This window comes from Mastacembelus armatus, chromosome 4, assembly GCF_900324485.2.
Source record: "Mastacembelus armatus chromosome 4, fMasArm1.2, whole genome shotgun sequence".
Taxonomy (NCBI): domain Eukaryota; kingdom Metazoa; phylum Chordata; class Actinopteri; order Synbranchiformes; family Mastacembelidae; genus Mastacembelus; species Mastacembelus armatus.
This window is the reverse complement of record NC_046636.1, coordinates 22,556,987-22,569,137: the sequence shown is the minus strand read 5'-3', so window position 1 is coordinate 22,569,137 and position 12,151 is coordinate 22,556,987. Positions and strand designations below refer to the sequence as shown.

Sequence of the window (12,151 nt, the reverse complement as noted above, 5' to 3'; positions counted from 1 at the left end):
TTCTCTGTTCTCTTTAGTACCTCTGGTTCCCCTTTTCCTCTTTTTGTCTTTCACACAGAAAGAGAGACACCAAATAGGGATGAAAGAGGCGACCTATTTTGAGACCACTGTGTAATTAATCATAAGCTAGCAGCGAGCATTAAGAGCGGAGGAAATGTATGATAGCTCCCTCTGTGACTTTCTGTCCCTTCCTGGCTGACATTTTCTCTTCCTCTCTCGCCTATATTTGTGCTTCTCTATGCTAAATTTTAATTTGTATCCTCTGCTTCCCTCTTTCCCATGGACCGGCATCTCTCTCCTCCCTCTTCCTCATGCTATTTTTAATTTATTTTTTACTTGTATATTAATTTTTAGATAATGTGCATGCATACCACGTGCACAAACATGCCTAATTAAGAATAATGCAAAATGTCATCAAAAGACTTTACTGTGTCAAATTAAAGGTTAAACTAGTCACATCCCATTTTAAGTTGCCTGTTACATATTAATGGATGAATCATCCAGTCATGTAGAATGGACTAAGATGTTGCTACTGTATAGTTATACAAACTATAATCACTGTCTCTTGCCTAGACTGTACGTACAGTGTGATGCCATATCTGCAGGCTGCTGTTTGTGGACAGAGATTGAAGAACGCCGTCTCATTTGTGTGTAATAAGTCATCACTAATTGTCCACGGATCAGATCAATGTCATATTCTGTCACAACTCAGCTCTCTGTCTGCCTTACCAGACAACACAGCCATTGTGTATTAGTGCTGTTTGATGGTAGCTGAGGAAATGTCCTTTTCATCTCATTGTTAAGGCAATTTTTGGAGAACTGGCTGAATTGTGTCACTTAATGGTTTCTTTTGTGGAGAAAAATAACACCCAAGCTAAACACTTTTTAGACATTAAACACATGCATGCGCATACACATGAATAAACACACAGTTGTTATGCGGTAGCTTAGGTCTAATATGTCTTATCATAAATCACATAAAGCGCTTATGGATTACTCCTTCTAAGATGTGTCGCTCTTATTTTGTACTACGGCAAAGAAAACCTTGTGCACTATCAATGCAGATAGCAACACAAGCCAGAGCTACAGTGTGCTCAGGTGACCCCTGTGCTCGGCTGTCAGTTATACTGCGTGCATCACTGCCTTTTGCACGGCAGCAGACTAATGTCCGCTCGGGCTGTGTTTCAGTTGGGAGATGTTTTTGTGTAGCTGAGCTGGACTAGCTACCCTTTATTTGAGCTAATTTGTTTTATTTTTGCAATATGCCTAATATTGCCTGGTTTACAGTGTGATGTGCTGTATCTTTGGCTTACACTATTTTATACTACACACACAAACACACTCACATACTATTTCAACTCTGTAAAATGTCACCTTGATCGCTCAACACATTACAATTCACAGTGGATTAGAGAAACTGACCACTTGAAATTGGAGGTACTGTGTTTTTCTATAAAAGTGAACAGCAAGTATGTTTTCCAAAAATATGGTATTTTGGATACCTCACCCAGAGTGCATACAGTCCAGGTTTGAGTCAAAATAGCTTTTACCATATCATCTAATTTGCCTGAAGAGTTGCTGTGGACAGCAGCAGGGAAATAAGATTTAGGTTCCTGTTGACAACCTCCCCGCGCCATCTATTCTTCCTCATGAACACTGTTGGTGCCACGCTTTTATCCACCCTTACTTGAAGTGACAACAAGAGTACAGTGCATAATGAAGTTGAAAATGGAGTAAGAGCAAAACAAAATTTGATCATGCTTTAAAAACACCCGGCCAGTAAAAACATTGGGCAATTTCTAAGTTGTTGGAAAGATATTATAATCACAATATAAAGTGAAGAGCTTGGGAAGCTACTTTGAAACTATGGCTAATAAAGCTACTAGCTACTCTTCATTGGCTCAGCTGCAGGAATACAAGACTTGTGTTGAAAAATGACCCTACCAGCTACTAAAAAATCGAAGCTTGAATAGAATGAAGCTACATCATGCTGAGAAACATCTACTGCTGTAATAAATAAATGCAGTCAGTATTTTGTAGTGTAATTTATTAGGCTACAGACACATGCTTCAATGACAACAAAATGGCACAAAGGTACATTACACAATAACCAGATAATGTTAGGTTTCATTAAGTTTTACCTCTCTGTCAGGGATGGGTGGATAGATCCATGCATGTATGCATAATGGCTCAACAGCTTCTTTCTTTCACCTTTTTCTTCTATTCCTGCTCTCAGTTTCCACTAACAGAGACCACATTCAGTGTCATACACTGCTCATGACTTGCACATTTTAACATCACCATCAGTACATCATTAACCTTTAAGCAGTGTATGTTTTGAAATCACATACAGTGCTGTTTTTTTCATTTCTTTCCACTGTTGATTTAAGAAATGAGTCGTTCTCTAATGGTTTTCCTCATTCATCAACTCACTTTCAGGTGTTTTCAAAGGCAACCTTTCCATCATCTCCCCTGCCCAGTGTATGAACAGCAGCCTCTCTGCAGTAGTGGGAGTCATTCATTCTGTTTCACAGGAAATTGAACACACAGTCACATTATATCTCAGCAGCGTGCAATGAGTCAGGGTCAGACAGATATCCACAAATATGCTTGTGCACAAACACTTGCATAAACCCACATACACATACATACAAATGACCATACCCCCAGAGTTTCGGGGGAATTGCACTCTGTGTTGAGCACAGCATCGCTGCTCATACATCATTAAGTGAGTCTGGGTATTATTGTGGAGAAGATGCAGTGTATTAGATGGCCTGACAGATTGTGTCAGGGGCTGCAATCCTATCAGGATTGGATAATAAAAAGACACTTAATCTATCCAGTTCCCCACAGTCCTTCTTTGCACACAGAATTTAAAAAAAAAGGCCTGACGCCGGCCCTGTGCTCTAACCGTCCTTGTCAAATTCTCCTCCTCCTTCCGTCCGTCACATCCTTAAATATAACAGCAATAATTACAACTTAATCTCCTCAAATTTCACTATTCATTCACTAAAACATTTCCCATGAAAATTCATGGAGTTATAGCCAGCAGCTTTAAATGTGTTTATTACCTCCTCTCTTACGCCATAATGTGCCATAAAAATAGGTGGCCACCACTACACATCACTGGGCGATCATCAGCTAATTTATGAGGACCTTGGCTCATCAGCAGGACCTGGGATAAGAGGCAGGAGTGGTCAACTCAGCACAGTGCCCTTGTATGGTCATGAGCATCAGTCATGATAAAACAGGAGCACGACAGACGCAACAACAGCAATCCATCACCTTCGAGAAAGTGATAGAGACAGGGATGAGTCTATGTGCTGTCTGCCCACCACAATATTCCTCTGTCCCTGTCACAGACAGAGGAACAACGAGATGGTGGACTCTGTGAGAATAAGAGGAGGGACATAATGCTGGCTCATTGCCAGTCACTGTTTGTCAACACTCGAGCCATTTTCCTAATGCTCTTTCTCTGTAGAAAAAGAATTTGCATTTGTCAGTTAACCCCCCTCTCTCCCCCACTGTCTCTGCCTGTCTGTCTTCACAGTGGAGAATAACCCATGCCAGACTAACCCATGTCTCCATGGAGGGAGCTGCCTGCAGGAAGGTGATGGCTATAGCTGCTACTGTCCTCAGGGCTTCTCTGGAGAAAGCTGCGAAATCGGTGAGTCACTGCCAGGTCAAGTCTGTGCAAAGGGAGCCCTCAGAGGTCAGCAGCTGCACACAGATGCTGTGTCACTGTGGCATAAGGGAAGACGGCACAGGCATATGCTGGGATAACATTTAGCAGATGTACTCTTCTGTGCAATGAATTCAAGAGGAAAACTAGTTTCCATCTGTGAGCTTTGTTTGTGATTATTTTGAGTAAGACTGGATCTAATCTCAGTGCACTCCAAGCCAAGAGGAGCTTTCGTGGCAGGTCCAGTAGTTTTTGGATCAAGCTCCTAGACTGAAAGCGAAAAGGAAATAAACAAATGCTGCAAGTCAGCCAGTTGTGACAGTGACTGTTGAATGTGTGCTACAGTACACACGCTCAACTATGTGCGTGTGTTTTTGTGTGAGATTTCACCTTCTGCCCCAAGAGTCGTAGGCAGCTCATCTTTCCACTCAGCTGTGTGATGGGAGAATGTGGCTGTCAGGAAATGGAGGAGGTGCACTGTTTTAGGTGTGTGTGTACGTCTATGTCTGTGGGTATGTGACAGAGACACACAAGGACACATGGGGCCACAGAGGAGCTATGAGCTCAGTGAGTGGTGGAGTAACTGATTAAAGTGCTGGAGCAGTGGGCACATCCTGCTGTGGATGGGGAAAGACAGAAAAATAAAAGTACTGTAGATGTTCCTGTGGCGAAAAGTGACTTTTGTTTTGTATGCATCTTCAGGATGGAGCTATGCTTAAGTGATTGAGCTTAAGCACATACGAGGCTCAAAGTTGTTGTTGACAGTGTTAAGTCTGGCACTTGATTCTGGGTCCTGACCAAAAGTTGTACATTGAACAATAGGAAATATTAGATTATGTACAAGAGCTACATCATTTTTTGGTGCAATGTGGGCATTTAAAAATCTAGTCTGACATTTTTGGCTTTCAAAGCTCATCTTCCTTTTGGCATACCTTTTTTTATACTGCTTATATTTAAGACCTGAATCAGTAAAGCCATTCAATTTTTCTGATTAAATATGAGATGTTTATCCGAGTGAAAGCACCTTGATGACCAAGTGTAAACACTTGACAAGATGCATCATCAGGATTTTATTAGAATTAGAAAAAAATACAGAGCTCATTAAATCTTGTGTTAGTCCTATTTTTCAAGCTCAGTTTTTCACATTCATGAATTCAATAACAACAGATGGAGCTCAGGCTTTAAGGTCATGACTTATGGAAATAAGTCCTAGATCGGGGTCAAAGGTCAAAAGAGGCTTATTGTCCTGGGCCTGATTATCCATAACCTTTAATGCTGATACCTGAAAATACATATTATGCAACATTTAGGCGTGCCTGCACATTAACACCATTGCAGATCAATCAACATTCTGGTGTTGGATCAATAAAATGTAAGAAATGAACGTTAAAAAATGAATGAATTACACCAATACACATGTGCCTCGTAATGATTTACAGCAGTTGATTTGATTCAGGTTTGTTATTAAGTTAGACAAAACATAATGGTTTGTAGAGGCAGCTGGAATAAATTATAATATTTCAGCCTTAATGTTGGGAGAAGCACATTCACAAAGTATTTATTTACTGATTAGTTCTGCACTCGAATGTCTTTCCTGCTTATTCCTTTCTCCTCTCAGGAGTGTTATATTGCCTGTCCCAGTATTTCTAAATTGTTATGTTGATTTTGTTGCTAAACAGCTGCTTATTTCAGGTTTTAATATTAATTATGTCTAAAGTCAAAAAGGTTAATTGCCTGTAATAGCAAATCCTTGACCACAATTTAACCAACATCACACAGTGCTGTTCTAGAGAAATTAGGCCATAAAAAAAGGGTGCCTTCATTTCTCTATTGCTTTTCACACCTATAGCTCTTGTTCTCTTCAGTTCATCATTTTCAGCTGAGCATCTTATTGAAGGCATTTTTGTCTATCTTCCAATGCTCAACATGTTTACAGTGTAAATATAAGCACCACATTCCCATTACAGCCAGAGAAGCATATAAACCATTGTGCTCTGCAATGCTTCTTTATGTGAAATTATTATAAGGGAAAATGTAGCGGAGGCATCACCACTGCAACGCACCTTTGAGGCTGTCTCCAGGACTTGGGTTGTAGATGCAATTATTTGGGAAGAAGCATTTTGGGAGCTGCATTATTGATGATCTGTGTTTGTACTGTGGGTTTGGAGTTAATATTTATGAGAGTACAGAGAGAGAGAAAGAGAGAGACATGCTGTGGACATGACAGTGTCCAGCTCAACAACATCCTCATCTTTAGAAAGCCCTTGTGCTCATTTGTATTCCAAGCTTCATCTAAGCTCATTTGAAGCTGTCAGTAAAGATACATGGACAATAATATGTACCACTCACATCGGAAATCTAAGCTCTAGGTTGTAGTATCCCATTGATCAGTGGCACAGGTTGGTAAAGTCTGAATCCTGCGGCAGAATAAGTGATTAATGAGGCACAACGCAGCCTGTCAGTTTGACAGCCATGTGTTGTGATATAATAATGAATTATATTTTCCTTTCCCGCAGCTGGAATGAACATTTGTTCACAGATATGAGAGAATAGAATATAGCCCAAAACAAACAAGAAAAAAAGCACTCCTGGGAGATTTTACTCCCCTGATTATATCCAGATCAAATATTAAATATCTCACTCTTAATGTCTCTAATCCTTCTTGTGGTTTAAATAAAGAAGCAGTTAAACAGTGACATCCATGCTCTGGGAAAGTATTGGAAGTAAAATCATTGTAATCACTGTAAGTTCGAGGGAAAAGAAGCGAACTCCTCTTTATAGGCTGCAAACATCCAGTGTATCCAGTGTGGGTCTTCATTCATTCCACCTGCTACTCAGGACAACGTATGTATTATCATTCTTAGCAATTAAGACTGGCGGTGTCATCATGTCAATTGTAGCACATATCCACCCAACTTTAACCTGAGCATGGGTCTAATCAGCCCTCACCTCTGTGTGTGGGCAGGACATTTGAATGGACTAAAGCTTAATTAATTGTGCAGCACTGTCAAAGGTGAAGCCTGTGATGAATCATAACTGTTAACTGTTAGATCAGACAGCATACTTGTGTAAGCACATATAGCATGGAAACATAAAGAAATAGCACATGTAACCAGGATGACCAGTATGTGTTTCTCATTACTGCAGTTTTCACATTAGAAACTTTGGTGTCTAAAACTAAATATATATGGCATCTGCTGAAGAAACAGTGTTTCTCTGCAACTTAAATAGCATATAGGCCTTCTAACCTGAAGACATTCTGACATATGACAGTAAGAAAAGCAAACATGTAAATAATAAAATGAATGATGCATGAAAGCCATTTAATGGCTTAATGCTGTGTTACTGTCATTAGTATCACTGCTTTTCCTGGTACGTCAATTCAAAATGTCTGCTGTGGAAAAGAGCAATTGATCTTTCAAAGCTGAAAGAAGTTGCCAGTGAACAGATCTTAACACTGTGGACATTCTCATTATGTAGGTATAACTAATAACATCAACATGTATGATGCAATTTAATGCAGTCACCTGACAGGTCATTTTCAACGCTGAAAGCAACAGTTGACAAACCAATCTCCTGCGAGGGTCCATTTACACACCAGGTGTGGAGTTGTCAGTCACTGTGCACCATCCTCACTCAGCAGATTGAGTTTATTCAGAGGATGGCTATATTTCTGCCAGTGCATTAGAAATTCAAGACAGAATCATGAAAAATTTGTGCAGTTCATTGGGACCTGACCTGAGTTCATTGGGACTCTGTTGTTGAGGCCTGTTTGATTCACTGAGAAGCTCCATAACAAGTACATGGACCTCACCACATTATTTGCATCAGTTAATTTAATGAGGCCCTATGAACACTGTCAGAGTTACTTTTGTTGCAGCCTGTGTCGAGAGTAAACTTTTTCATATAACAAGGTTAGAAGTGGGTTAAGGTATTTTTTTTTTGTTAGGTTCAAGAGCCAACAAGTAGATTGTTGATGTTATCGGTGTTAAGAGATTTATTTTGTCAGTAGAGAGTATTTCTTATTGTTTTCCATTTATATTGTGTTCAGGATTCTAAAAATGATTATTTTTGACAGCAGCAGCTATTTCTGTTTAGTTCAAATGCGGTTTGCTGTAGAGGAAGTGCATTAACCTGTCTCAGTGTGCCTCTAAACACAGGTCAACAAAATCAAAGTGATTCTAAGTGGAGCAGGAGTTAGGGAAATTATTTCTGGTCAACTGCAGTTTGTTCTTCAGAAAGACCTCTGTCAGCCCATTAGTCAGTCCATCTGTCAGGAGAAAGAGAGAGAGAGCAGACAGGTAAATAATGTTGAGCTGCGAGTCATTCATCTGCATCTGGGTTAACCAACAAATAGAGACAGACACAAATGGACAGGTTTAATCACGGCAACAGAATCACAGCTAACAGCTGGTAGATGAAATGCATCTTTTGTATTTCAAATTCAGAAAGTGTTGTGAGGTCAAGACGGCAAATGATCCACTTAAAAGGAGGAAATTATTCTGATCGCACTATTCTCTCTTCCTGCCTTTTGCCCTACGTTCCTCTTCCTCTCCATCCATCATTCTCATGGCCCTATGTGGATTCCCCTCCTTCATTTTCTCTGTCGTTTGGATGATGAATTAGAGGAGATAACAGCACCTGAGCTACTTCAGAAAGGATCAACGGTTTGGCTAAAATGACAAGGACTATTTCTTTTCCCTCCTTATCTGCATCTCCCTTTTATTTCTTCTCTGCTGTCCAACAAATCCTCAAGCAAATCAGTTAGAAACAACAACCAGAGTGTGTGCCACCACTGCTAATAAACTCCAGTGATGTCTGGTCAGAGTTGATTTTAAGAAGTCTAGTATCAGTTGCAGCAAAATAAATGGAATAATAATACCTTCTACAGTATCTGGGCACACACCAGTGTCATCAAGTTGATATTTTGCTCAAAAAGAAGCATACCTGATGTTTTTTTAATATTATTTTGCACCACCCCACACTCTCTGGCCTCGTTTCCAATCACAGTGATTATATCTGAGTCTTCTCTCCCACTTCCTTCCTCTCCCCTGCTCTCTATCCCCTCGCTGCACTTTTTTTATCAAATGCGATTTTTCTTTTCCTTATTTATTTCTCTGACCACATCTTCATATATTTGTCCCCGTTGCCACTCTTTCATCCCCTTTTCTCATTTTTTTCCCTATTTTCTTTTTTTCTTTTGTCTCAAAATATTTCCCCCACTTCTATAACTCTTTTTCTCATTTTTCTTTCCTCTGTCCGACCCACTCCATCTCCCTGCCCCCCAGTCTTCCTCCCCCTGCTCCTCCAGCGTGTTGCTCTTTGGCAAGACCTACAGTATAGCACAGTATTGAAATTGTGGCGCAGAGCAGAAATTGGGGTGAAAATAAGCCTGTAGCCCCCCTCATCCCACTCACCCACCCAGCATTTCTCCCAAATAACACATTTCATTTCCTGACACCCTTCCGCACTCCCCGACAACCCATAACCCCCACCCCGCTCTCCCTGGCTCTGTGCTTCCATCACTTTCTCTCTCTCTCTCTCTCTCGCTCTATATTTTCCTGTCAAAGGCCAATACAATTATTCATACAGAAATGCCTCTGAATGAAACGTATTCAAACTCACGCGCTCACTCACCTGCATGCTCGAATTCCCAAATATGCTCACAAGGGTGTGCACAAAAGATATTTTTCTTTTTACTATGTTTTATTTGTTTATAACTCTGTTCCTCTCACACAGATCTGGCCTCCCACAGATGCACACACCTGTTTTGGTCTATCCAAATATATGAAGAGCTAATGAATAACTGTTTAAAAAGAAAAACGCCCCCACTGGGGTCTGTATTAACTAATTCATCCTCTGGGACCAACTTCTCTCACATCAGCTCATATGATTGAGTCTGAAAGATTCATGAGGTTGGAGCTATTAATATCACCTGCCCCTAACCTCTAATCTTGCATCACAGAGATCTGAGTGAGGAGGTCAAAGGGGTTGAAGGCAAACAGGAAGGACATCTTGCAACTGGGGATAATGGATTGTTTATTGTACATACACAGATTGTCATGATATTTGTAAGCAGATCCCCAGTAATGTGACACGGTGTGATTTGAAGCAGAAAGTGATATTTATGTTCCCAAATCTGCTGGTATTGTACCAGATAGAAACTATATGGACCAAACCTGTGGGCTCAAGAAAGGATAAAAGAAAGAAAGAAGGCAGCAGATAGATAGATTCTCAGTGAGTTGCAAGGGTATGTAGAGGAAGACAGATGGAATGGGCTGGTGCTGCCATACTGCTTCCCTCCAGACACCTCATTCATTCCTTCATTAATGATGGAATGGATTTATATGTTTGGCTCCAAATCCTCTAAGTTTTAGCAGTTACATAGGTCAATATGTTCTGGACTTTGCTCTTTCTTGTAATATAGAAAGAAAAGTAGAAGTTTTCTTTCTATATTACATCCAGCTATGGCCACAGGCTGACAGAATGCACTGTGTACACATTGCTCACATCCAGTGCAACAGCCAACATAACACAAGACAGTCATACTTGGGTTGACTATGGGAAATTGAAATTTTAGGTTTTACTGGAGAGTCTTATCAATTCCCCAGTCCTGACAAATTACTATACCACCACGAATCTGGTGTTTCAGAACTTGTGTTCGATGATGCCTTTCTTAAGCCACTAACACTAACATGCAGCATCAAATAATGGAGTCTGACCTTGTCAAGGGATGTAACTGGAACAACTTTTCAGCTGTAGTCGTTCCTTTAAATAGCCTATTGCCCAAAAAGCAGCTCAGACTGCATCCATGTGGTCAGAACATTGTTTTTGAATATGTGTGAAGTCAAAACTCTGTAAGGCTGTTCATCAAGCATAGATTGTCCCACACGTATTTACCTTCTTGCTAAAAGTTAGATGAGAAATTGAAATACCTCATGTACTCAATGAAAGATAAATACATCATTATCAGCAGCAGCTGTTTAACATAGCTTAGTATAAGGGAACAGGTAAACTGCCTATGTCACCTATTGGTCACTAATTTACACATCTTCTTTGTTTAATTCACACAAAAATTAAACTGTATGAATGCCAGATCTATGTGGACTATTTCTAGACCTGACTTCTCTTTGCCCGAGAACCTCATGGTGACAACAATGTACCGGTAGGTCACTGCTCCAAGCCAAGAAATGACACCTTCATGCTAAGATAAGCTGACATGCTGCATATTAACCACACTGACATGGGAGTGGTGTTAATCTTCTCATTTAGCTCTTGGCAAGAATACAAAGCGTATTTCCAAATACACGGAACCATTCCACTAATCTACATGCAGGTCTTAATCTCCAAGATTGGAGTGCAGTCATGTCATTCAATAAGTAGGGTAAGGAGTTAATAAGATACCTCGAACATTACAATTACATACCCCAAAACAAATGTCTATGCATTAAACCAACAAAATCTAAGTAGAGATGCATGTGATAAATTTCTTTTCCTGTCATTGCACAAGTCAGCACTGTAAAAGTGGTCAGAGACTCCCAGAATGCACAGAAAATAAGAAGATATGAAGCAATGAAATGGTTAATCACTTTTTTTAACCTTCAAATATATGCTAAATAAGAACACAGGAACCTCTAGTGGTTTATTGAACCTTTTTGTAGTGAAATATTCACGTTAGCAATCTGACAATGGCACAACCTCAACTCAGCACAGTGACTCAGATAAACCGTGCACGAGGCTGGATGTGGCAGTAAATGCACAAATAGTAGAGTCTGTGTGACTGATGGCCTGAGGCTTGTCTCTGTGATTGGTTGGCTCAGTTTGTATTCACATGCCTCATTAATTAATCCACACCACTGGATTTCTACATCAGCATTATGAGTGGCTATATCCCCCATCACCTCCACCACCACCAACATGCATAGTCTTACAAAACCCTGCTAACACCACCAGGAGAGCCTGACTGGAGCTACTCAGCCTGAACCTGAACCCTACATAGACACATGCAGACACAAACTGCTCAGTACACACAAATGGAGTCATACACAAAGTTGTGATCTAACACAAAAATTGAGCAGCAAACACTTGCACATGGAAACTCAGGTATAGGCTCATGCAGACTCAACCTCAAGCACCTGCAGGTGTGCACCAGTGTACAGTTGAGCTCTGTTCACATTAGATAAGAGATGGCTGTATGGCATAATTTCCCGGTTTTTAATCAGCACGGACTCTGCTTCCTCTCCAACTCCTCAAGATAATGAGAAACACAGGACATACTGTGCTGCAGCACTGAATGAGAATGAGCTACAGAGCTCTTAGTTTGTGTCAGCGTGAGTGCAGCATGTAGTTTCTTATGTATAAACACACCTGCAGATTAATGAGCTGCAGACCAACTTGCCAGGACTCACCTCTCTCTCTTTATCTCTTTTTCATTTTCTCTCTCCATCACACACACACACACACAATCAG

The 12,151-nt window shown here is 40.4% G+C and overlaps 1 protein-coding gene across 1 annotated transcript in view; it reads left to right on the top strand.

Annotated features, from left to right (window-relative positions):
* ncanb (neurocan b) overlaps positions 1 to 12,151 on the top strand; it is a 147,097-nt gene that overhangs the window by 88,669 nt on the left and 46,277 nt on the right. Inside the window, exon 10 of the mRNA XM_026305640.2 lies at positions 3,551 to 3,667. Within this exon, the coding sequence (XP_026161425.1) occupies positions 3,551 to 3,667 (117 nt within the window). The remainder of the gene's footprint in view (positions 1 to 3,550; positions 3,668 to 12,151) is intronic.